Source organism: Toxotes jaculatrix, chromosome 5 (genome assembly GCF_017976425.1).
Source record: "Toxotes jaculatrix isolate fToxJac2 chromosome 5, fToxJac2.pri, whole genome shotgun sequence".
Classification (NCBI taxonomy): Eukaryota; Metazoa; Chordata; class Actinopteri; family Toxotidae; genus Toxotes; species Toxotes jaculatrix.
Window position 1 is genome coordinate 20,968,675 of NC_054398.1, and position 27,511 is coordinate 20,996,185.

Here is a 27,511-nt window from a genome sequence, read left to right on the forward strand (position 1 = left end):
TCTGATACCAATGAGCCAGCGGCTTCACACAGTCAGATGGCACGGAATCAAAAATCCACATTACAGGGGGTTTCAACTCAACTGCTGTGTTTGTGTGTGTGAGCGTTTGTCTATACTGCAGCAGCATATATGTGCTCACTATGGTGACAGAGATAATGTGCTATATAAAGCCTCACTATAATCCATGAGTCATTATGGGCTCAAATGACTATAATTTTTGATTCACCATGTAATGTAATGGCTCACTATAATCCCTCTCTCAAATAACGACTAATAATTTAAATAGACACAATAGTCATGTCCACATATTAGCAGAGAATAACAGCAGGTAACTCTGCTATTGTTCATATTGATAGTAAAAAAAAAAAAACAATCATTCCACAGTCAAAGAAATCTGAGACTTCAGAGAATTTCGCACACATTTATAATATCAGAGCTTAGAGTTGAACTCACTGGCATTCAGGGAGCATTTCGGGACATAATAGGAAGTTATTATTCACAGAAGATCCGCCAAACTCGCAAACCGAGGTGAGTTCACTTTCTGTGGGTCAAAACCAGGACAGCCACATTAATGAGGTGCAATCCCACTACGATGGCCAGTCAACCAACACTTCCAGTAATGATCGCTGGAACGGCCCACAAACGGTTCCTTGCATTTTAAGGTTTTTCTAACAGGCCATATAAACTGGCTGCCAAAACACCATTAGCTTTTGGATGTGGAGCAGTGTGGAGTATTATCCATCCTCATCTGATGTACTCTTGGCTGTACAGTGTGAGGCTGTCTGTGACCTCTGCCCTTGGCGACCACTGAGACCTTGAGGTGTAAGAGAACTGTCCGGGTCTCCACAGTGTATCTCTCATGGCTATTTCAGGGCTGATTGCAAGAGGTTTGGTCTGGAGCGTTAAACCTCTAAAAACAGAGTTGTTCAGGGAGGTTATCTGAGAGTATACTTACACACCTCCCTGTGCTCCTGTTGGATCTGACACACTGGTAAAAGTCACTGTGGATTAGAAGCTTCTACTGATATTTTCAGGCAGTGTGGATTGACATGAGAAACATTTAACTTATTGGGATCAGGGTTGTACTGGGTTACATCTTATGGCAAATGTCAATTTTTCCATACAGTCTATTTCAGTCCAGTTGTCCTTGGTCGAGGGGTTTTCCTGCAGCCATTTCCATGTGATAGCTTCTTTGCTAGCAGTCAAAGGTTTTTCTTTTTTTTAATAATTCATCCTGTGCTTTAATTTCATCTGGGATTTTGCACAGATATGACTGAACAAAAGAGCAATCAACTAACCCAAAAATTGTCATTCATTCTTTAGCAGTCTCTTACCAATTAAAAAAAAAAAAAAAGGGTAAGGCCAAACAATATGAATATGGTCAGCCATTTTTTAACCACACTGCCTTCAGCATTCATTTTGTCCTTCAGTATAAATTGCTGTTTTAAAGTCACAAGAAGTAGAATTTCTTATCATACTTTTTTGTGCAAGGCAGTGTGTGTAACTACACACCAAACTCTAACCCTAACTTTAACTTAAACTATACTTCAGTGGTTCTTCAGTTCTTTGAGTGGTTTTGTGCTTGCTGTTGGATTTACTAGTATCAAATATCATGAAATAAGTGCTGGATCACACTTAACATTATATTTTTGCACTTTTGGTGCAGAGTTGCCTCACGATCATAGTGGTATGCGTAAGACTTGACTATTAAGGCAGACCATGGCTGAGATAACAACGGTTAGCAAACTGCTTTTTTGAGATGCAGTTTTGTCATGCTTCACTGTCCCATGTCGTGATTTTCGCTTTCTTCATTTTTCCCACCAGGCTATTTGTCTGCAGGCAGAAACTATTTTAAATCCAGGGTCAGGCGGATGATGACAGGGAACATTACCAAGAAAAACCAACTGAGCCTAGTGTGGGGTGTTAAAGCAAATCCAACCAAACACTGCTGGCTTGTGATTGGGAGACACTGTTGTGTCTGTCTGCATCACAGACACAAAATAGTCCACGGGATATGTCTCCCAAACCCCCGAGCCAAAACAAGTCCAGCTATTCTGCATGAGTCACAGTCCCACTACCAAAGAAAACTGAATTTGAGTGCCAAAGCGCTGATGTGTTGACAGATGAGGACTCTGTGTAGCTTGCAGGCAGCTCAAGCCTTGGATGTGTTGTGAGCTGCTGTGGCACAATTCCTGGAAGGCTTTCAGTGGCCTTGAAAGTGACTTAACTACGACAGCTACTGTATCTCTGTGACATTTAGCAGTCAAACTCAACAACACCCAGCCCCCTGACTTATTTGATCAAAGGCTCAGGGACAGCAAGTAACCCCTACTCCTTTTATATCATTAATTCATCTGTCGACTCTTTTTTTGATTAATCAATTAAATATTTAGTCCATAAAAATGATAAAATAGTGAAAAATGTCCATCACAATTTTCCAAAGCCCAAAGTGATACCTTCAAATTGCTTGTTTTGCCTGACCAGCAGTCTAATCACTAAAGATATTAAGAAATATCCAGAACAGCTAATAAAAGAACCTTGAGATTGTTTCCAGGGCCAAGAATTAACTTTCAGTCTCAACTTTCATGTTAATATGGACAGGAGGTGCTTCGAAAATGGAAATTTGACTTCTAAAAGTTCCCAGCCTTATTTGCATGTGGCCCCTTATTTTGAACCAATGTACTGCGACTGTTTCATAGAATATTCTTTAGGTGGCTGAAGATGCAAAACTATACAATATTTCACTAGAAAAAAAAAAAAAGATTAATATCCTAAAAAGACAAACTGAAACTAAGCAGCTAAGCAGCTTTTCTTGTTGTCTAACAAAGGTTTTATCAATGGATTCATAACCTTCACTACCTTACAAAGGCATAATGTCACTTTAAGTGAGCTGGATTCATTCATACGGCATCACATGGAAACAGCATCTTCGTAGATCTGCATCACATTAGATGGGGCTCCAGGAATTCTTTTCTCCCAGCTGACTTTGAGATCTTGATTGTATAATGCATTCAACTTACTAGACTCCAGTAGCTGTCTCATTAGCCATCTCTCCCTCGCTGCATGCATATATTTACTGCCAAGCAAACATTACTGATGAAAGAACTGCACTGTTAAATTCTCATTTGGTCAAGAATAGACTTTCTCCTACCAGCTGCTGTATGATGCAAATCTCTGGGGTGTGTTGATGTGTTATAATTAGCCCTTTCATTGTTTCTATATGTGGTTAAAGCTTAAGAAAATTAGATTTCTTTTCCCCATCACCTCTATAGTTTTGATATTAGTTACTCATTCAACTTGAAATGAGGCTGGAGCAGTGTAGCGAGGTGAAATGAACAATGCTCAGATCTGTTAGAGACCACTGCTGCGGGAGGTTTATTTCCAGATGGATGCTGCTATTGCCTCCTGCAGAAATATCAACTAAAAAATCTTTCTACAGTAGACTTTTTTTTTTCACCAGTGTGATCTGGGCATCTGTATCTGCTGTGTATTTCAGTTATCCCCTTCAATAAATAAATAAATAAGCAAGCTAATAGGATTCAAAGGTTCAAAGTCTTACATTATGTTTGTGAGCCCTGCAGAAACCCTGGCAGTAATGTGTTACCATTTCTACCAGGTATTACCACAGCTTTATATATTCACACCCATCAAAAGAAATTGATTAGCGTTATTATTATTCTGAGATGATCTAATATTTTAAAATCTGTCTTTGTGATCCAAATTGGTGATGAATTAAGGGCGTGAGACAAAGTGAAGGAGGAGGCAGAATGGTTTCCATCAACATGACAGCTCTCAGCAGGTAGACACACAGAGAGCCTGCAGCAGATGCAAGTTTGATTACAGCTCTTCTCTCATCTTCTACTTGTGTTAAGCTAACAAACCACTACCAAGTCAAAAACAGAAACAGACCACCCATGCAGCTAGGTGGCTGCACTACACAATAGCTGAGCCCACTATGCTCCCATATTGGCCAAACTCTCCACAACAAGCTCTATGGCAACCCTGCTGTTATTCTCGTTTGGCTTTTTTTTTTTTTTTTTTTTTTGGATCAGCTGTATTCATTTCATGTACACTACACTGTGTGCACTAATTACTAGCTGTTACATTCTTCCCCATATCCTCTGTGACGTAAACGTCTCCCAGGCGATTTTAAGCCACTAGACCAAAACATGTTGCTGCTTCTGCCTCTGGGCTTTATTTAGAATATTTGATCTGGAAAATTTATTCAGGTGACTGATCATATAAACTGAAGATGTTGAGTTCTGTAGCTCTGAGCTCGCAGTGATACAACACAAATGAGTAAGCAATTGTTATGATATCAGTTCATAATGGAAAGACACCTGGGCTGTGTAATCTGCTATATCATCTGTTATGGTAATTCATAGACCAACAAAAACACTGGAGACACCTTTGGGTAGTATGGGTAGTTGTGTAATATGGTACCTGATTGATCAATTGAAATTTCAATTGATCATTCTAATGTTTTGCTTTTGACTATTTAAGCAATTGAATATTAACTATATACATTATACATTTAGATACATTTAAAATAACTGAAAAGGAAGACATACACTATGATATAAGCCAGAGCCACTGAGAAAAATAGCTTTTATCAAAGCTTTCATGACAATAAAACTACATGTAATGGTCATGGGATTACATTTCCTTTTTACAGCCTGTCGATATTAAGTACAACAAACCAAATTTAAATCAGCATCATGCATCCCAGCATTAAAGAGAAAGCCTGGTGTTATAGCTGGCACTTAAGGCCCATAACAGTGCATACAGAATGAATGTTCTTTACCAGAACAGTATCAACTTTACATGAAACTAAAAGAAATAAATCAGTTGTCAAAGTCTACAGGGAAAGAGAAAAAAAGATTTGCATAGTCACCATTAAAACAACATAAAATTTCTTGATTTGCTTAATAAATAGAGAACCGATGGCATTCCCAAGAATTAATGCAAAACTAAGGGGTGTCATCATGACACCAAAAAGTATCAATAAAATAAAATCTATCTGAGAAATGCGATACCAATTTAATTGACATATTTACTAACATATGAATATAAGGACAACAGGATGCCGACACTCAAGTATTCCATTTAGAAACATTAAACAAATAAGGTTGGACTAACGTGAGAAAGAATCTGGACTTGTCATTTTGGAAGAAGACCGGTTGAATATGTGCGCTATACAGTCTACTTCCTATTCTGTTGCTAGGATTTGATTAGATATTTTCTAACCCCACAGTTCAAATGCGTATGGATAGGTGAGTTGGAGGGGGGTCTATGATGGAGGAGCAAAGCGTGTGCAAAACATTTGGCAGCTCATTTCCATATATTTTGTAGCTGCCCAGTCATGCAGTCATACCAGCAGGAGGCAATGTGAGCAATACATAACATTTTTGGTGATGGAATTGACTGCTTTTTCTCTAAAACCAGATATAGTAGCCCATTTGTCAGTGCAAGACAAATACCTATTAAAGATATTGTTAGCAGCCATCAAGAAAGCTGTGACATGAAAATGCTTACATAGATACAAATGTTCTGAGTATGGAAAGAATGACTTTTCTCCAAATCAGTATAACATTTATATGGATGTATGGGTGACCAACCCTTTGTATTTTTGTTAATCTAAAAAAATAAAGTATTTAAAATAAAAATAAAAAAAAAAAAAGAATAAAAAAAATATCAAATATATTTTTTTCTCTTGGTTGCTGATTTTTTTCTCAAAGGAAAGCACAGGACAAGTGATTTACAGGGCAGATATGTATGCTGTGTGGAGGTGTTTAGTACATGTACGAATGAATCTCTGCCAGTGAACTCTCAAAGTGAACTGCCATTACAGAGTCACCATCGTCACGGACTGAATCAGTAGCTCTTAGCAGTGGGGTTGAACTCAGTGGTGACTGAGAGCACTGTTTTCAGTTGTAAATACTAGGCAGTTGAGCTATTAACCTTATGAGCAGTGATTTTTTTTACAAGGTATTCAGGCTAATTTTGAACTCAACTTGACAGCTTGGACTAACAACAGACTGAATGTGCCACTGAACTGAAGACCGTTTGAATCAGCGCTGAACATCATGCTATGTGAACAGTGACATCTTCACTTACTGTTGCACGAAATGAAGTGCATTTGATCAGTGATGCAACCGAGTAGCTTAGGGGAAAAAACTTATCTACAGAGCCAGTGACTACAAATCTTTGAACTGAACTTACAAAGTGATTCAAATCAGCAAAGTGATTTGGGATTTCTACCTCTAATGAAGTGGCAGTCCTCTGTGCCAACGATGATCATTATATCACGGCTCTGAATATCCCAACACGGGCTCATATCCTAATGGAGCACTGTAGGGCTTCTGAGTGAAGCTCTAATGTCATCAAAAGTGAATGAAACCCAATTTATTATGATGACAGTCAAAGGAAGTATCAATTAGGCACAGGGCTCATTGCAGCAGAATACTGATCAGTATTTGGATGCAAGCCCATCAGCAGACCCAGATATGACATGCAGTCACTTAGCTAGTGTGCACTCATCCCTCGCGTGAAGTGGGAGTCTCGTCTCTAAACTGTACTTCACTCCGGATGCTCACAAGCCCATGTGTTTTAGGATGATTGATAATGCACATTAACATGTATTAAGGGCGAGTGTAGCTACAAGGAGTGTATCTGTGCGCTCTGAGGAAAACACAAACCTAATAACGAGGCACAGAGGGTGCATTAATATCCAACTACTATCATCCATAGAAGAAATAAAAGGTTATGTGAATAACTCAAAGCGACAGCCCTAAATGTTTGCTCTAAAAATAAAGTTAAGCTGTAGAGAGACAGAATAGTAATGTCAAGTTTGTGCCTTTACAAACTTGAAAGCTTCTCAGATAAAAGATACAGCAGGCCAAAATAAATAAATAATGATTTTTAGAAAGCATAGTAACATGTCACAGACTTTGAAGTTAATGTCTGAACAAAAATAAGACTCGGACAAGGATGTTGAGGAGATGGGCATTTCACTGTTTGTAATCTCCAAATAGCCCTAAATCTTCCTCTGCACTTTCCCTCATCAAACCTATGACAGATTTGGGTCTCCTGCTGCGTTGTGATGAAAAGTGTGCTGTTAGATTCACAGTGGTTGCTGCAGTAATTGGTCACTTAATTTCTTCTTCTCTTGGGCAATAACAGTGAGAAACACGTAGACAGCTAAACAAGTTGTGTATGCTTTTAGTTACCCCAGGAGCGTGTTAATTTTTTAAATACTTCCTCTCTTAACAACCTTTACATTTACTCAGAGAGCGGTAACACAGGGTTGTTGTGATCTTTATGTATATTTTAGTTTGATCTCAGACATAAACACCAAGTAACTAGACCCTCCATCTGTGTTGCATATCTGTTCAGCTGGGCAGTATGTTCTATTTTCAGTCCCAGGGAGCTATGCACTGTGTGCTATGCTGTGTGTGCCTGTCTGCATGCACGTCTGTGTATTTACAGTACATGTTCTGCTTCACTACCATCAGGCTCATTACACAAACCCTTCACATTCACCTCTTCTTTGCAAACAAGCCCGGCACTGTGATGAAGTGAACCTTGCCCTGTTATAGCCTGTACAGCACAGGGAGTAATGTGACAATGATGTGACTGCATGTGAAAATACTGGGAAACAAAGAAATGCTGTATATAAACCCCTTATACACAGCTGTAGAAAGAAAGGGGAGTCAGCTTGTAGGGAGATTTGAGAGGACGGGAATCCCTCGTTGTGCTGCACATGTTGTCATCTTACAGTACAGTGAAGCTCTCACCAGAAGTAAAAAGAGTGGAAAAAAATATATAAAATGCCACTCTAACAAGCCTCCTGGGAACTCAGCTGCCTGGCTTTCTAAAGAGGGAACAGCTTGTCTGATCTAAAATGCTTTAAAGGACTCCAACAGAAACAGCCCGCTGTGCTCCACGTACATATTCTGTCCATACGGTCCAAAGTAACGGCGTTGTGTCCTGGTTTGGTCATGTGAAACCATCAGCCTGCGCGGTTTAGATTACATAAGAAACATGGCAACAAGTAGGAGCTGTTACAGGTACAATAACAGTAACTGACACAGTAACTGACACACAGCAGGATCTAAGGTGTTTGCACAACTTTAGTTGGTTCCAATATATTTGTTTATCCACAGAAGCACAATTAAACAAACACAAATTTTTTCAGTAATGTTTGACTTCATGTTCTTGTGGCCGCATATTACATTTATAGCCAGCCAGAAGCTGCGTCTCAACCAGAGTACAGACAAATATATATTCTCTGAGGGGTGTTGATCAGGCACTCTCACAAGGGAGCAGAGATCTTCACGAATCTTCTAGGAACAAGGTCCAATTAGATTCAGTCTCATCGGGTCAGGTAGAATCTCACTGTTTTGTTGTAGGTCAGCTCTGTCTGTCAAAATATGTGTAATAGCCAAAAGATAAAGGACTCAGCTCTGATCACATGAGAAAATTAGGGTTTTGGATATAAGAAGGACCAAATGTTTTGTGAACTGCTGGGAGGAATGACATCTATTGCAACTCTGTTCAACAGAGGCTGCTTGTTAACTTGTGGTGCACCATGCTGCTGCCAGTATCGATGTCCTCTCTCTTTTCAAGTGTGTTTGGGTGAACCACATTTTGGATAAGGTCTAATTATTCTCTGGCCTGTTTGAATCGAAATTTCTGTCCTTGGGTGTTGTTTAAAAAAAAAAGTAATTTATGCACATTGGATTCAGGTTATTTTTCCACAAGTCCATAATTTTGGATCTGTGAAGACCCCTAATGCTCAGATCTGCATCACCCAACTTTTGCAACCTTCTGAAACTGACAAGCTGAGAGTCTTGCCTGCTTTCTAACTCTACCCATATCTCCACTTTACAGCTGATGTTGAACATATGCCAGGAAATTTGGCTGCCTCTGTGCAACCTGTAAATACAGTAGCTTTTTTTCCTATATAGCTCATTGCTGATCTCTTATACCGACAGCTACTTCGACTTTATCATCTCCTCTGCAAGACGAACACATTTTCACCTCAACTTCAAAGGCAGCTGCTCTATAAAAGTATGTATAGACTTGGCATCTTTGACTTGGTGAATGACGTCTGAATTTTTTCTGAGAAAGCTTTTGGCTGCATCCCTTTTCTTCCCTTCGCTCTTGCCCTCAACTCTTCCCATTCTGATTGTGCGTTCAGGTGAAACAAAGTGGTGCGACAAAAAATGGCACTCTTTGTTTCCTATCTCCCTCCAAATGGAGATTTTCAGCACCACACTTGGCACTGAGAATTTGCCAAAACAGCTTGCAAATAGTCCAAGAAAAAAAAAAGACAAACAGCAGAGGGTGGTGATGCAACATTAAACTGGATGTGATCCACCATTCTTTTTCATCACAAGATAAAGAAGAACATTGATGGCCTTCTACGCCCTTGTTGTTGCTTTTTATATGTGGTCTCTATTCTGCTGTCAGCTCCTTAATAATTCAGGACTTGAGTTTTCGTAATATTTTCCATGCTGCTTCTGCACAGTGGATATTTAAGTTTGTGTGCACATACATGCAGCTAAAGTCTTCGATGGCTTTGGGGCCATTTTCGAAGGCAGATTCTGGCACTGCAGTGGAAAATGATTCATATGTCAAGTGCAGGTCTTGTGATTTTTGTGAGTGAATACATTTTAACATCCTGCTTGGTATGAAACCTGCGCAGACCAGTAGCTTTGATGTCTTCCATTTCAGCCACCCTTAACATTTAGAAACACCCTCTGTCATTAGCCATGTTTTCAGCCCATCTTAAGTTCCTGTCGCATGTGGCTGACACTGATAAGAGCTTCAGGTGCCATGGAAATGCAAATGCTTCATTGACAGAGTTTATAATAAATTACCATAAACATCACCTTTAACTAATGCAGGGACATGGACTGCTTACGTATAATTTCCTCTGGTGCTGTTGAAGGAATAAATTCTGCCAAACAACAGAAATAGGCGTGGCTAAGCAAAATGTGCCACCACCCCATTAATCTCACTTAGCATCAGTGGACTGGCTATGACGCAGCTTGAAACAGTAAACGCACAGTGATACTCAGGTAGAAGAGGAAGAATTCATGAAGTCCCACGATGCATCATTTACAAGGAAAGTGCTCCTCAGCAGTTCTGCAATCAAAACTCTCTACACTGTGCTGAAGGAGCAACTTCTGTGTAATTCATTAAATATTCGGTAAAAACAACACTTTCTCTAGGAACACCATACTTTTAGTGCACTTATAGCATTTTTCTTTGCAACCAAGCAGAGATATATAAATAAACATCTACAGGCTACCAGGTGTCGTTTTAATCTCAGTGCTCAGCAGGATAAACTGATGAATTAGACTGATATTAGTTAAAAACTTTCATAAAAGAAATATATTTATTAGCTATTCTTAGTTCTGTCTTTAATGTTCTGAAGTGCTGATATGATGCATCAGAGAATTATATGTTCTTACAGGGAAGTGTAGTCAAAAGGCAAAATGCATTATTAGGGCTGCAACCAACCATGATGCTTTATTTCATGGAGTTATAATTAATAAAAAATATGACATTTTCTGGAAATGGCTATGTAAATATGTACTAAACTAATATTCAATTTAATCAATTATTCATTATTGGAAGCTTTATTCTCCAAATGCTGATTTATATGCTTGCCTGAAGACAGCTGTTCAGCTGACCTACTCAGGACCAGATAATTTCACAATCCCCAGGAAACTATGAAACTATTCATAAATTAAAGCCCTGCCTGTCTATTATTTCTATCATCAACCTGCTGATTATTTTCTTTATTAATCAGTTGAATGCTCATCTATAAAACTGTAATATTCGAGAAGCTGGAACCAAGTAATTTCTGGCATATTTGCTTGAAAAGCATAAACAAGTAACTGATCATCAAAGAGTTGGCAATTAATTTTCTGTCAGTTAGTAGATTAATTTACTAGCACTTTCAGCTCAAGAAATTATGATTGCTTATTGTTGGCACTATAATTTACTATGAGACATAGATGAGATGTGTAGGGTTGCCTGATTAACCCCTTTCAAGAAGCTGAAACCACCTGTTACGGCCTCTACATAAAAAGACTCAAACAAGACCTTAACTAAAAGTTCGGATCAATTATCAAAGTCGCCAATATAATAATCAATATCAATATCGTAATAGTTAATATCAATATCAATTTTTCTGTCACTTGACTAACCAATCAATTATTTCAGCTCTGTGTTACAAACAATCAATGCATCAAATGCAAACTTTTCTCTCATCAAATGCAGAGAAAGTGTATTCACTATAGGAATTTCTTTGGACAAACTTTTAGCCCCAGTGTTGCCAGAGTGCCAATTCCAATTAAAATTCATGCCCAAGCCATCCTATTATATAAACCAAAGGACAGATTTCAGAAGGCATCATGGGAGCTCACTGCCAGACAAGCTGTCCACACAGCAGGGTGTAACTTCCACAAATCCAAATCAAATGACTTAATCTTTTCTCTCCCTGGTTGTCTTGTTTCCATCAGGACTCCTGACTCCCAGAAGCAGCAGCCATGTGAGAGGAGCTGTCAACAAGCAGAGGATGCCCACATCCAGCTAAAGCCGTGCAGCGCCCCCCCTCCCTCCTCCCTCCCTCCTGCGCCCTCCCTTCTTCCCACATGAGGACGAGAAGATGACTATCACCAGCCGGCAGTCCTTCAATGTCCTGACGGTCATTTTCCTCCTGCTGTCCACTGCAGGTCTGCAAAGTTTCTTATCAGTCAATCTGTCTGCCTAGCCCTCAAAAGTTCATATTTTTTTCATTACAGGAGACACCAGACATTCACATAAGAGTCTCAGGGTATGCTCATATTAGGCATGCTGGGAGCAGTTTCTACAAAATCCTAAGCCTCAAAATGTGGGTCTCAGTCCGTTACCGAGAGAGCCACCAGTGAACTTATGAACTAAATACAGGAAGCAATCCCAAAAGACGCAGTTTCATGGATAGAAAGAGATAGATGTTGACGCACGATGGTCAGAAGTTAAGTCAAAGACAGTTAACATCAAGAGACAGAGAAACATTTATTGCCAAAAAGAAAAAGTATACTTGGCAGGAAAAGCTCTGAACCGTGAGGGCGCTCTCTAAATGAGGCCATGCAGCATGGAACTGTGAAGAGGGCACATTATAACCCAAAAGGTATAAACAGAAAACCCCAGCCAACGCATAAAGTATCTCTGAGATGTGGAGTATACATTATACACAGGGGAAAAGATGCCAACTCATGTTTGAAAATAACAAAATAGGGAAAGAGGAGGATGAAGTGCTGGTGGGAGAAAACAGCATGTAGCAGGTTGGATTAAACAGTAAGCTCATAAGAACAAGAAGAGTGAGAAATGGGATGGGATACCTGGATTTCAACCTTCATCATTGGTGGTCAGGAACAATGAAATACGATTCTTCACAATGCAGAGTTGATTTCTGACTTGACTTGTACTACAGGGGCATCATGTACAAGGCTACATAACAGATTTTTCACCGATTTGTTTTGGTGTAGAAGAAAGAATTACTCTTTGGAAAAAGACAGAGATGCTGTTGAAATAAACATTATGACCAGAACAGAATGAAGTGACTCTCCAGCTAACCTTAAGAGTCCGAAAGCTTGATTCATTATTATCAAAAATTAATTAATTAATGATAAATAATTAAGAATTTACAATATTCTTAAAATAGTTGATAGTTTGTGCTTGTATATACTCTACAATCAGGTCATACTGATAGGAAGCCTACGACTAACAACTTTGTCCTATCAATTAATCAACATTTTGTTTTATTAATTTATCAAATTTTTCTTCTATAAAATGTCCAACAATAGTAAAAATAACTATCAAAATTTCCCAAAGGCCATATTGACATCCTCAAATTGTTTGTTTTGTCCAGCCAATAGCTCAAACCCACCTCTGGACTGATGTTCATATTCAGCTATTTTTCATGTATTATATTAACACAAAAATGGTACAAGAAAGTTCATCATACTTAGCTAAAGAAAAAAGAATTGTAAATTTATTTTACATTTTACCAAAACCAGCTGAATGAGTCAATATCATTTTCATTAACCTGGAATTGAACACTGAATGAAGCACGACACATCAGCAAACTGTAGGTGTGATTGTAGCTATAAATAAATAAATGTGATGTGTGAGAACTGACTGATGTTCAGATGTTGCTTGCTGCTGCCTGCACTGTCAGACAGCCATAGCTGGTTTCAGACCGCAGGTTGTAAACAAACTGTAAGGCAAGAGCCAAGCTGTTAACTGTATCCTAAATTTCAAGAGGTGTTAATGAAATTAAGCAGGTGGGTGTGTTTACAGCTGTATCGTTTCCACAGCCAGCTGTTGTTGATTTGGGAAGCTGGACTTTATGGTCCACTTCCTATGTCGAGGGCCTCTACTTCCTTATTGCCAGTTCACTTGCGAACAACTGCCAACCCCACCTTTAGGTATGAGGATTAACGGGATATAAATAACATGAGCTGACTGCATAACCATTTCACTGATTCACCAACTTGTACGATCAATGCAGAGGTCAAATGAAGAGTTTTCTTTCAATTTACAAGCCATCCTTGACTTCTAATCCTGTGGTGTCCTTCAGTCCCCCTTCATTTTGCCCCCTCCTCTGCTAAAATTTTGATTGTGGAAGGGACGATGGCTAGCCACGCCAAGCTCATTATAACCTGAAAGAGCTCTTGCCTTTCAAATACTGATCTGTCCCTGTCTGAGATTACTGAAAGACTTCTATTACCCGGCATCACAAGTCGACCTTGAACTAAATCACAGCAGCAACACTTTTACTGACAACGCTGCCAGATTTTTAGGCTTCACTGATGAAAGGAAAAAAACGCAAGACAAGGACAAATCAATTACAATAATACAAATCTAAGTGCACTTCACATGAAGTGGCATAATTTAATTTATGCTTTGGCTGAGAATGATCAAACAAAAATAAATCAAAGAGGTTCATTTATTACAGATTAAGCAAATGACAAACATAAATAGAGCCAGACTGATACATCAGTATGGCCAAAAATATCCATCAATTTTAGCTAAGCCCTGAATTATTGTATTGCTGTACCTGTTGGTGACTAACAGTGCTGAGTAAGATGGGTGTTTTTGAGTGTTAAGCTTATTGAGTTATTATATGCGTCATTTATTTATTTTTTGTATTGTTTTATGGTGCTGTTTAGGTTATTTTTAGGATAAAATCTTTGTCTGATTTTTTATTTAATTCATCATTTGATATGAGCATTGTGGCATATTTTGTGTTATCTGTCTTATGTTGTTTTGATTGCAACGCACGGTAATTGCTGCTTATCTAGACCAGGACACGCATACAGAGACTTTTGATCTGAATGAGGCCTTCCTAGTTTAATAAAATCAAACAAAGCATAACATGAAGGAAAACACCAACAGAGGTGTAGAGTTTTCCATATGTGATTAGGTATATCAACCTGTCCATGCTGATAAGTAAGTGCATGCTGATGAGTGAGTAAACACATATTTTGATCGGGACGAGAGCATAAACTTTCTTTTTGTGCAGTTTCTGCTGTATATCCCTGCTACAGTTAACAGGGTCTGTCTTCTGGCAAACTGCAACATTCATTCTTGCTCTTATTACTGGTAACAGAAAGAGGAAGGATGCAGAGAAGCTGCCATTGATTAGTTATGAGGATGTTGAGAAAGCTGGTATGTCCTGGTCTATTTCAACGCGCATTAACTATCATCAGCCCCATAAACTGACACTCATTATATCTGTTTCATTTCTCTGACAGATTGCCAATTTATTATTATCAGATGGAGTCTCGGCTGCTCCTGAAGTAAATTCCTGTGATTTCATTTTCAAGCAAAACCTTATTGGTTGCCAGATTCCATAACAAAAACAATATTGTTTGTTCTCTTTGTGAAAGCAATGATGCAGAGACTGATCTTCTCCTAAAGCTGCAGGGACTTGAAAGCACAGTTACAGATTAATGCAAATAAGCCATAGTATGATTTCTATCACATATCTTTGCACTGCTCCATAATAAACTTGGGACTCTGGCATCTCATATAATTTCAAAATGAGTGTAATTTTTTAGTCTGGCTAGTCTGACCAATTCAAATTGGACATACTGGTGCAGGCCTGCCTCTTTCATTTGAGTTCAGTTTTTGTCTATTTGCATGGAGCAAAAATGTTTCATCCTTTTGGGTCCTTTCCTGGCTTCAACCAAAACCACCATCTAGGTATCTGTAATATAATTTTGACACAGCAAATTCTGTAATTGGTCAGGAGAAAAAACAAATACCTGAGCATATCTGGCGTTTCCATCCAGAAGCACTGACATTCTTATGTTCGCATAATCACCTAATAAATAAGATGTACTTGGGTTGTTGTGTTCCTTCAAGAATAAAGGTGACAGAGCGTTTGCCATCAGGGCCTGTATGCATAATGTGATCTCCTATCTGATCATTTTTGCTGGTACATTGTGTTTGTTTTCTGTTCCTTGTCCTACACCGTTATTACACGCACTCTGTCCAGCCATGTCTTTTCTGAAGCATCCAAAGAAAACAACAAAGCATTCAGTACTTTGTTTTTGTGATTTGGCTGCTGTAGGTTGCAGTGTGTTTCTTTGCAAGCTGTTTTCCATCAGTCAGTTTCTGATATGGGTCATTTTTCTTTTTTTTTCTTGTCTGCCTCAAAGGTCATGAGTCACATGTCTTTATCGCGTGCAGTACCAAAATACCTTCTTACCTTGACAATTTCTGATTGGATTTTATATCTTTGTCTTCCCCAACACTGCAGCACTCTCAGCTCATTACCGGGTGTGTGAACCCTACTCTGACCACAAGGGGCGTTACCACTTTGGCTTTCACTGCCCACGCCTCTCAGACAACAAGACCTACATGTTCTGCTGCCACCACAACAATACCGCCTTCAAGTACTGCTGCAACGAGACTGAGTTCCAGATGGTCATGCAGATCAACCTCACCACCACCTCAGATGGATATGCACACAAGTAAGTAATAATTAATTCCCATTTGAACCAATTTGACCTCTCTACGCTGTATGTGTCTGCCCTGTCAGGTTCCAGATTTGTTTTAAAAGTCTAATTATGTCACAGGAATAAGACTTCTATGACTCACAGTTCAGGAGTAATGAGCCAAAATGTAAATGTGGCACTAAGTACGTAAAGCTAATCAATTCTTGTTTGGGCCATGATGGAACCTTCCACAAAGTTACACTGAAATCTGTTGTGTAGTTTCTGAGATATCCAGCTAAAAAACAAACAAACCAACCTCGTAACATAACCTCACTGGTGGAGGTAATTAAGGGAAAAATAGGCTGTGCTGAATCTTGAGTAGAGTTTTATGCGAGCAGCTATGGTGTAACAAGTAGGTTCAGAGAAGTGATATTTCCTCAGATCAGATGAAAACAGCCAGTGATAGTCTGTAGACTCACAAACCGTTCCCTCCTTCAACAGTATTGCACTCATTGACACCACTTGCCTCTTATTGAGAGGGTTCGCTGACATTGATCTAAACCTAGAAAAGCATTCAAAACCACCACAGAGTGGAGATGCTGCTGAAGGCAGTTGTTGTGAGAGGGAAGCCTCCACAGGATCACTCACTAAGGTAGGTGTTAAGTGTTGTCCATTATCAGGTCCCACTATGGCATCCATGACTATCATAGAAATGCATACAGTAAATTATAGTGCATTTGTTCAGTATTATTCATAGTAAACTATACTTCACGTGACAAGAAATGTCAATATATTCTCACAGAGGATACATATTCATTGCAGGATAAACAGGTTTAAGCTGAGTGAAGGACAAAGAAAAAATGAGTCTCTTGTTCTGTGGGAGCTCTCAGTGGGAGGTTTGGGTGACAAAACCACAGCTCTCTGTACTAATGCCCTCCCAGCATGCCTCTGTCTGGGATGGTTCACACTGCCCTGCAGCCGGTCATGATATTTCATTTTAGTGTCAGATGTCCTGTTGAGCTACTCTTTCATCCTCTGCTCCATAGAAGATGGGAGAGCAGGTCTGATATTTACCACTGGCCAAGCGAGTTAAAGTGGCCTATATTCTGCTCCGTACTCACAGTGCACGTTGAAAATGATATTATACTATAAGATTTAGTGTGGTTCAAAGTAAAATCAAAGACATCTGACCTGTGCGGGTTTCACATGTCAATGTATTGTAGCATATGGCCCTCTATATATGTACAGAGCAGCTGAAATGGTGCAGACTCAAAATATTCCGAGTGGAAGAGTCAGCTGAGACAAAATTTTTAAAAAAGCAGCACGAAAAGCTACAAACCTTTGACAGATAATCAATTGCATCTGCTTTCCCTCTCTGAGAAAGCTGTTAAATATTGAATAACATTTGTTTTAGTTGTGTGGTCATGATCGATCCCTCCAAGGACTGTGCACATATTGTTTGCTTACCCCCTGGTTGACCGAAGTACAGTTCCACTTGTAAAGCCCGTTGCCCCTTCAAATCACCTAAGTAGACATACAAACTAAATTATATCTAAATGTCTCAGACATAGATCTGAGGAAAGGTAAATGCAGTTAAGGATACATTCAAATTGGAGTGCAGTGGTGATGTTCACCTGCCTTAGTGTTTACTCGATCAGCTCAGATATTCGTTCGGACATTTATTTAAATAAAAATCCCCAAGACCACATCATTTTCAGACAGAAATAGACTGACTTGATTTACTGAACTAGAGGCAAATCAATGCAGTAAAACAAATTGCAAAGCATGCCTAAATGACATAAAAGATGGGTTTCCCTCCAGATAAACTGATTTTGAAGTAATATCCTGTGTCATCTCTGTCTCTCAGAGTCTAAATATTTTTTTTCCATTCTGAATAGCATCCAGATAGGACTGAATCACTTTCAATTTGTGCGATATTCCCCAACTAAATGTCGGCAGCACCGTTTAAACAGAGACATTATACCCAAAAGTATTTAGTAGCCCTGTTTTGGCAAATGCTGCTTCTCAAACTTTTCAAGAAGCCATTTTTTTATGCTATTTCTGCTCATTTACCTTGTTGTACTTTATGGATGTGGGTGGACTAGAAGAAAGTACAAATGTGCCCCACATAAATCCAGCTGGATCATGTAGTACATGAAGAAAATTTATGAGAGGTGAAAACAAGGAGCACAGATTTTCAGAGGCACTACGAGGAAGCCAAAATGAGATGGATTAAAAAGTCTCTTGCACTAATGAAATTCTTTGTCCAGCTTAAGAAACAAGTATTTAAAAAGCAGAAAATGGAAGAGACGGAGGTATATATATCTCTATATATCTATAGACACACACACACACGCACGCACGCACGCACACACACACAAACTGGTTTTAATGTTGTGGCTGACTGTTGTATATTTATGGTTTTTAATCAAGGGAGGATTTGATGAATGTCTTGGTCTTGCCACATGAAGAGCAAACATTCACATCTGTGAGTTAAAAACCCAGCTTAAGGGCATCTGGATGGTAGCTCTGAGCATGTGAGGAGTGTTTAGCATCGTTTTCCCCAGATTACACTGTGTTAATACTCTCTGTCTGTCTCCTGCAGTAATTATACAGCCCTGGTTGGCGTGTGGATCTACGGCTTCTTTGTCATGGTGCTGCTGGCGCTGGACTTTCTCTACTATTCAGCCATAAACTACGAGCTGTGTCGAGTCTACCTGGAGAAATGGGGTCTGGGAGGACGCTGGCTGAAGAAGGCTCGGAGTCAGTGGCACAGGTCCATGCCAGAGGAAAGTGAAGTCCAAGCTCAAGCTCAGCCCATGGTCCCTAGCCACTACCAGCCCCGGCACAGCCTCCGAGGGGAGAGTCACAGCCCTACACTCCTGCCCTACAACACATCCACTGCATGGTAAGTCACTGTCTGTCATGTGACAACCTGCAGGTTGCTGCAAGCCCTCACTAAAGCTTTTCCAGAGAATGTATGTTTCCAATGTGGCTTCATTTGAGTGGCACAAGTAAGAATATGTAGTAAATGCCATCCCTTCCTGGCCCTCTCTTGCTTGCCAAAGGAGCACTGGTTGAAGCTTATAAATATTCAAAACAAATTAACTGGATAGGTAATCATAAAGCACTGGTCTGACTTTTCAGCTTTAAGTTTCTTGGTTATCTGTTTTGCTGATACTTCTGGTCCAGACTGTCTTTGCACCTCCTCAGGACGAGTTTTTAAAATAAAATCTTTAAATTGAAAATATTTTTCAATATTCATCTAGAGTGTTTTTGTAGATTCATAAAGGAGGACAGGAAGTGAATCTACAAAAAAGACAAAGGGGTTAGTAATTTCAAAGTAAAACAGGAAACTAACTAAACTGGTATCAAAGAACAAACAGACAAACAGGACTTGACTCGGGAGCTGGATGTGACAGTACCCTCCCCTCCACGGCCAACTCCAGATGGCCCAGGCTCTTCAGGATGGTCTCTGTGAAAATCACAAATGAGAGCAGGATCCAGAATGTTGCTTGCAGAGACCCAAGACCTCTCTTCTGGTCCATACCCCTCCTAGTCTACCACATACTGGTACCCCCGGCCCCGACGTTGTACCGCTAAAAGCTGCCGAACTGCATAGACTGGTTCTCCATCAATTATATGAGGGGGGGGGGGGGGGGGGGGGCTTGGAGGCGGGAACCAGCGAGCAGGCTTGATTCGGCTGACATGGAAGGTGGGGTGTATTCTCATGGACCTGGGGAGCTAAAGTCTGACAGGGGGTTAATAACTTTGGAGACTGGAAAGGGGACAACAAAGCGAGGTGCCAACTTACGGGATTCCACTCTCAGAGGAAGGTCACGGGTAGATAGCCAAACTCAATGGCCGGGTCTGTAGCCTGAAGCAGGGGTCCTGCGACGATCAGCAGCTCTCTTGTAATGCTCAGAGTTACGCAACAGAACTTGACGGGCCAGGGTCCAGGTGCGTCTAGACCGGCGGATCAAGGCCCAAACACAGGGCACCTTGACTTCTTTCTCCAGGGCTGGGAACAGAAGAGGCTGGTACCCATAGACACACTGAAAAGGAGATAAACCAATGGAGGAGCAAGGTAAAGTGTTATGAGCGTACTCAACCCAAATCATCTGCTTACTCCACAAAGAAGGGTTCTGGGAGGTGAGGCAGCGCAGGCCCGTCTCAAGCTCCTGGTTGAGACGTTCGGACTGTCCATTGGTTTGTGGGCGATAACCAGAGGAGATGCTGACCGAGGCTCCCAGCAGTGAACAGAACTCCTTCCAGAATTTAGAGACAAACTGGGGTCCTTGGTCAGAAACCATGTCCCTGGGGAAACCATGGAGGTGAAAAACATGGCAGAGTACTGCCTCTGCCGTTTCCTTGGCAGAGGGGAGCTTAGGCAGGGGAATGAAGTGAACCATCTTAGAAAACCTGTCAACAACGGTGAGTATGGTAGTGTTACCTTTAGAGAGGGGAAGTCCAGTAACAAAATCCATGGAGATATGGGACCAGGGACAATTTGGCACTGGGAGAGGGCACAGGAGGCCTGCCATGGGGCGTCTGGAGGTCTTGTTGCCAGAACATTGAGGGCCACCAGAACCGTTGCTGGATAACAAACATGGTTCGCTTGGTAACAGGCTAGAAGAGAGGTGTGTGCCCAGTGGATAACCTGTGAACGAAGGTTGGAGGGAACAAACAACCGGTTCGGGGGTCACCTGTCCGGTATGGACAGTATTTCTAAGGCATGTCTAACCTGACTCTCTATTGCCCAGGTAACAGCCCCAACCACACATGGGAGAGGCAAAATAGTAGTGGGCATCTTAAGGTTAGGGTCTGGGTCAAATATGCGAGACAGGGCATCTGGCTTGGTGTTCTTTGACCCGGGGCGATAAGATAGGGTGAACTGAAATCTATTGAAGAACAACGCCCACCTGGCTTGACGAGCATTCAGTCTCTTGACTGTGCGAATGTACTCCAGGTTCTTGTGGTCCGTCCACACTAAGAATGGTTGGTCTGTCCACACTAAGAATGGTTGCTCTGCCCCCTCCAAGGCCACCTTGATGGCAAGCAGCTCCCGATCCCCAACATCATAATTTCTCTCTGAGGAGGACAGCTTGCGAGACAAGAACACACATGGGTGAAGTCGGTTATCTTTGGCTGACCTTTGAGAGAGGACGGCTCCAATGCTAACATCAGAGGCATCCACCTCGACCACAAACTGTTCAGCACTGGGGCAAAGGTAAAGTTCTCTTTGAGTCTCCTAAAAGCTTCATCTGCTTTGGGAGACCACTGAAACTTAACTTTGGGAGAGGTTAGTTCATGCAGGGGAGCTGCCACCACACTGAAGTTTCTGATGAACTCTCTGCCCCCTCTGAGATGATGAACCCCAGAAAGGACACCTTAGGAACATGGAACTCACACTTCTCTGCCTTAATGTACAGCTGGTGGTCCAAAAGGCGCTGGAGGACCTCCCGGATGTGCTGCACATGAGTCTCCTTATCCGAGGAGAAGATGAGAATGTCGAAACAACAGATGGCGAAGACAAATAGGTTTCAGCATCTCCCTGAGAACGTTGTATACCAAAGCCTGAAAGAAAGCTGGGGCATTCGTCAATCCAAATGGCATTACCAAGTACTCATAATGTGCACTAGGGGTGTTGAAAGCGGTTTTCCACTCATCCCCCTCCCAAATCCTTACCAGGTGATAAGCATTTCGTAGGTCTAACTTGGTAAATACCTTGGCTCCTCTCAACAGATCAAAAGCTGAGGAAATAAGAGGAAGGGGGTACCTGTTCTTTATGGTGATGTCATTAAGTCCACAGTAGTCAATGCAGGGCCGAAGAGTCTTGTCCTGCTTATCCACAAAGAAAAATCCAGCTCCAGCCGTGGAGAGGGAAGGCCGAATGATTCCAGCAGCCAGTGAAGAATCAATGTACTCCTTCATAGCCTGCTGTTCTGGTCCTGACAAGGAGTAGAGACGTCCCTTGGGAGGGGAGGTTCCAGGGAGGAGGGCAATAGCATAGACATAGGGGTGATGAGGAGGGAGGGAAATGGCCTTAGTTTTGCTGAAGACCTCCTTCAGGTCCCAATAGTTTGAGGGCACTTGAGAGATGTCAGGAAAGTCTGTCTCTGCGGGGCTTTGAGGAACCTGAGTGTATAGGAACTCACAAGAGGAGGCAGTTCTCCCCCCAAGAAACAAAAGCACCCTTAGTCCAGTCAATGAGTGGGTTGTGCTTCCGCAGCCAAGGGTAACCCAAAATTAAAGGGTGTTGTGGTGCTTGGAATAAACAGAAGTTTATGGTCTCTGTGTGGTGGTCGGGGAAGGTTAATGAAATCAGTTGAGTAATATGGGTTACCCGGTTACTCGAGCTGACGACCATCCAGGGCACTGGCTTCCAAGGGAATAGAGAGTGGAGAAGTGGACAGCCCCAGTCTCTCTGCCAGGTTGTAGTCAATAAAGTCTGCATCCGACCCCAAATCCACCAACACTGCCTGCTTGAGAGAGAGAAAAGGAGAGGTGAGAGTGACTTGCGGTAAAGGACAAGAGGGACAGAAAGGAAATGTGGTTCGGCTCACCAGCGCCCTCTTCCTCACTGATGAGCCCGGTCTTTTACTGGGCTCATCAGACTCATCAAAGCGGCAATGTCGTTCTTCTGGAGTCAGCCTGGTCCGACCCAACTGCATGGGCTCCTACAGTGCAACAGGGGGCGAGAGACTCCTTGTTGCGGCCAGGGAAAAGGCTCCGGCCTAGCAGGCTGGCGCCTCCGGTCTGGCGGGGAATCACACTGCTTTTCCTGTTCCCTCTCCCACATTCTCTTGTCGATCCTTATAGCCAAAGCGATGAGTGAGTCCAGATCTGCAGGGAGCTCAAGAGGAGCTAGTTGATTCTTCATGGAGCTAGATAGTTCGTGGATGAACGCGTTGAATAACGCTGCCTGATTCCAGCCACTCTCCGCTGCCAGTGCGCGAAACTGGATGGCGTAGTCAGCAACCCGCCTCTTCCCTTGCTAGAGCCCGACGAGTACACAGGCTGCCTCACGACCCGTGGTGACTTGTTGGAAGATCTGCGTGAATGTTCGGGTGAACAGGGAGAAGAAAGAGCATACCAGAGACTTCCGACTCCACTCTGCTGGTAAGGTGGGAGATGACGTAGGCAATCTTAGGTCTGTCAGTAGGGAAAGCAGCAGCTTGTAACTCAAAGTGCAGGTCACACTGGGTCAGGAACCCCCGGCAGTCTCCAGAATCGCCGGAGAACTTCTCTAGTCGGGACAGGTGAGACAACATGTTGTAAGGAACCAGAGGAGCCGGGTCAGTAGCGGGCACCACCGGAGGACAGACAGGACCGACATGGTCCGCTGCAGGTTGACTCACAGTCTTTTGGGCCTGCTCGAGCAGAAGATTAATGGATCCTCCGATTGCTGCCATCATATTCTCCTGCCGGTCCACTATTTCCCTCAACCCATATCTCAGGAGGTCTATCTTCTCATCCTGATGACGAATCTTGGAGGGTAATGCGGACCTGGTCTGAGTTGGCTGAGTCCTTTCTGGCCAGATTGTACTGTCAGAGAGAGAGGGCTCAGAAAGGGACTCAAATGCACGACTTGAGTACACAGGAATAAGAGGCAAAAGCTGGTCTTTAATCTAAACAGGGTCGGTACACAGAAAGGCAGTCCAAAATCAGGCAGAGGTATCAAAATCGTAAGGCAAAGGCAAAAACCGCAAGGAGAACAAACCAGGTCAAAACACACAGGGAGTAACACAAGGAACAAATGCTGGAACGCTGGACTATACAGACAAAGACGATCTGGCAGAGAACAAAGAGGAGACCAAGACTTAAATACACTAGGAGGAGGCGAAACAATTAGACAGAGGTGCAACACATTAGGGGCGGGACAGGTAATCACAGAGGCGGGAAACAAAGGAGGACAGGAAGTGAATCTACAAAAAAGACAAAGGGGTTAGTAATTTCAAAGTAAAACAGGAAACTAACTAAACTGGTATCAAAGAACAAACAGACAAACAGGACTTGACTCAGGAGCTGGATGTGACAGAGTGAGAGAGCAAACATTTGGCATCAGAGCTTAATAAAATTAACATTAATGTTATCCACTCGTACGAGCAGTCAATATTGACTAAGAGCTATGCTAGGTGTCTTCTCTGTGGGGGAAAGTCAACAACAAAACATCCTCTTGTCGTATGACCATTGTTTTGATGCACAGACAGGTCCATTGTCTGTTGCTTTGCAAGAGATAGAGAGAGAGTGAGAGAGCAGGACAGAGATGGGATGAGTGAATCAATGTGATACACTTAATATAATGTACACATTTGAAAATAGAAAAATAAGAAAATGAATATATAGCAGTTGATAGTGTTGCCACAAATAAGTCAATGTATGAGAAACACTGTCTGATAAGCATACTACAGTGCAGAGACTCTTGTTGTGGTTTGGAAAAGCAATGACTGAAAAAGATGCTTAGAAACAAATTCAATGGTCCCTTTCAGGGTTGTTCTTTTACCTCATTTCTTTCTTCATTGTTTTTCTTTGTGTCTCATTTTATTGTCTGCCTGTTTTTCTTTGTACTCCGTGTTTTGTTACATAGAGAGCAACATGACAGGGAAACACTGTGTCTAGAAGGACAAATTAGAGCATTTCTAACATACTTTCCCCAAGCCAACAGGGAGGAAGCTCAGACATCAGGCTCCCAGTTTACTTGCGTTCCTTTTTACGAGTGTAGTGCACACACACAGAGGCAAACACACATCATTAGTGCCAGCTAATAATATTGATAACTCTATTCCTTTTTAAATCATAGCAACTCACTGGTAAAGAGTTCCATCATTTCAATATATGGTTTTCTCTCTGACTAAGGAATACAGACTTAATCAATATTTTAAGACCCCTTCAACCCACTAATGGATAATTTTCTGCAAAGCATCTGATCTGTATTTGTCTTTCATCTCAAAATAGCATCAACCTCTTTTTTTTTTTTTTTAAAGAAAAATTTTCTTGGTTTTAAGTCTGACCGGCTCATTAGAGAGCTGCCATCATTAATGAATAGAAAAGAACAGAATAATGTGAAGGCTTCACTATCCGCGAGGGGCCCCTAACTCATATTTAACCTGAAGGATTTGACTCGCCGTCACATTAGAAACCTTTCATGGAGTTTCTATAGCAAAACACCATCTGTTGTCCCTTTTAGTTTATCTTTTTATTACCTTTGAGAGCAGACACAGGAGTCTCAGGGTGTGTTAGACTGTGTGTGACTGTTGTTAAAACATACAGGATGATTTACAACACCAGGAGTGAACTATAACATACAGCAGCCGCAGGGAACTTTTCTTCTTTTGGCAGACATTGTTCAGACTTTTCATAATATAGCTACACAATAATAGAGCACAGTCTGAACAAACCTACATTTTTGTGCAGTCAATTTTTCATTCAGCTCTCCATCTCAGCCACTGTGCACCCTATCTCTCCGACTGGAGCTTAGAGTCTCTTCCTAGAGGTAGACATCTCAGGTCATGATAATTTAATGTGAACAGAGGTTTGACAAATGGCTTTGAGAAGCAGTGTGGACAGTGGGAGCCATAGATAGAGGAGCTGGGGTGCTGCAGAGGGATCCTGGGGCTGCTCTGCTGGTGAAAACGTAGTTAACTAAGACTGGACATATCCATGGAGCCTCCTCATTAGACATGAAGTCAGTTCAGTATGATAGGACTCATCAATCCTAGACTGGCGAGGCTGACCTGTAATGGCAGCTCTCCAGCTTTAAACTACAGGATGTCTATTAAAAGGTGTTCAAAACTTCAGCAAAATGCTCATTGACAAAGTGGGCCTAGAAAATGAGAGCATGCATGAAAATGAGAGCATCGTAATTCATGCCAATAATGAGTGACGGAAACTGCTTCAGGATGGATGGCACTGTAGAATAACCGTGCACATCTTTCTATTAAAAAAATATATAACTTTTTGATAAACAGGACAGCATTTACAAAGAACTAAAAATATTCCCGGACAATCATTCACAACGGAAAAAAAAGTGACAGATGCTGGGAGCTAAATTCAGTCACAAGCAGTTTCTGGGGCAAGATTAGAATAGCCTATTTGTCGTTTCACACAGTGAAGCACTTCTCACGCTCCAGATAATGCTTGCACCTTTTCTTAAATGTGTTAAGTAACCATGTTGGGTGATACTGTATGTATATCAGAGTCGACTTTGCCCACACAGTGCGTCATTGGATGGACCTTGGTTTATTTGCGGGGGTACAGATCTTTATCCCCAGAGAGGATGCAGGGTAATGGCTCAGAAAACTGGGGCCACTTAGTCGAACATCTGCTGGCCAAATGTAAACAAACAAAGATGGGGTCAAGTCCCACAACTGGTGCAGCTGCATCTAAAAACAACCCAGTTGAACAGCAACTCAGGAATCCAGCATAAATGGTTACCAGTGCAGCAAAGAAACCCTGACAAGCAAGTCAAAGTATCATTTCTACACATGCACAGATCTACTTCTTCAGAGAAAGTGCAGCTTGGTGTTCAGCATGTGGGAAAACTGTTTACCATATCACTACGTGAGCGGGCTGGTATGTACTGCTGCATGTCTGCTGGGGGTTCAGTGTGGGCGGCCTTGGAAACTGTTGTTACTTTCTCTCTGTGGATACCCTTTATTAAAATCTCCTATTCATTTATTCACTTCAGTTTGAACAAATAAAAGAAACTCAACTGGTGTAATTTCTTACCAAATGATGTGTGATCCAGGAGAGAGAAAAAAAGGGTCTGATATTATAGTTTATCTTCATTTTATAGGAAGAATGCATTGTTTCTTTATGAGCAAGGAATTGCCAACAGATGGGAGTTTACTCAGAGTAATGTGGCATTTAATGGCAGCAACATCCCAGTCAATGACTGATAAAAAAAAAGTCAGTTTTTCAAAAGCAGACATGCTATTCTAAACAGCTTCTGCTCCAGTTACGTATTTACAGTGCCAACATGAGATCAACATGAGTATTGATCTTCTCATCTAGTTTTCTGCATGAATACACAGTGTCAAACTATTCCTTTAAATATCCAGTTTAAAATCCATTCAAATTAACACATTTGGAACATGGCGGGTGGTTTTAATTAAGGGGCGCTGGAGCCGATTTGACAGGGCTGTGGTGGTACATCAGACAGAATCTATTGGGAAACACTGCACTAGGCTTATCTCATTGCCACAGAAAGAAAAAAAAAACATTTTGGCATCACAAATCTAAGCAGGGCTCTTATGTAACCCTTAAACGGCAATAAACTCAGCTGTTCCTGGAAGCTCCTGCTCTACTGCCATAAAGCACTCAGCAGCATTAAAGCCCTGATTGGTTGTCCACTTGTGCCTAATAGGGCATTAAAAGTCTGGCCAGCCCTCTTTGTTCCCCAATCCACCTCTTGAACTGGAGAGCAGCAGCATCTTCTGAATATCCTGACAGCAGAAAGAAACTTTAAAAAGGAGCTGGAAGTGAGAATTTTCCTATACTACCAC

General features: G+C 41.4%; 1 protein-coding gene across 3 annotated transcripts in view; it reads left to right on the forward strand.

The window, feature by feature from the left end:
- The window catches only part of shisal1b (shisa like 1b), a 40,403-nt gene that overhangs the window by 7,076 nt on the left and 5,816 nt on the right, over window positions 1-27,511 (forward strand). Inside the window, exons 2-5 of one of the 3 annotated variants that reach the window (XM_041039280.1) lie at window positions 8,997-9,072; window positions 11,538-11,750; window positions 15,827-16,040; window positions 18,610-18,916. In XM_041039280.1, the coding sequence (XP_040895214.1) occupies window positions 11,684-11,750; window positions 15,827-16,040; window positions 18,610-18,916 (588 nt within the window). In that variant the 5' untranslated portion in view covers window positions 8,997-9,072; window positions 11,538-11,683. Of the gene's footprint in view, window positions 1-8,996; window positions 9,073-11,537; window positions 11,751-15,826; window positions 16,041-18,609; window positions 18,917-27,511 lie in introns of those variants that run through there. The other 2 variants (XM_041039281.1, XM_041039279.1) reach the window with 2 other exon arrangements.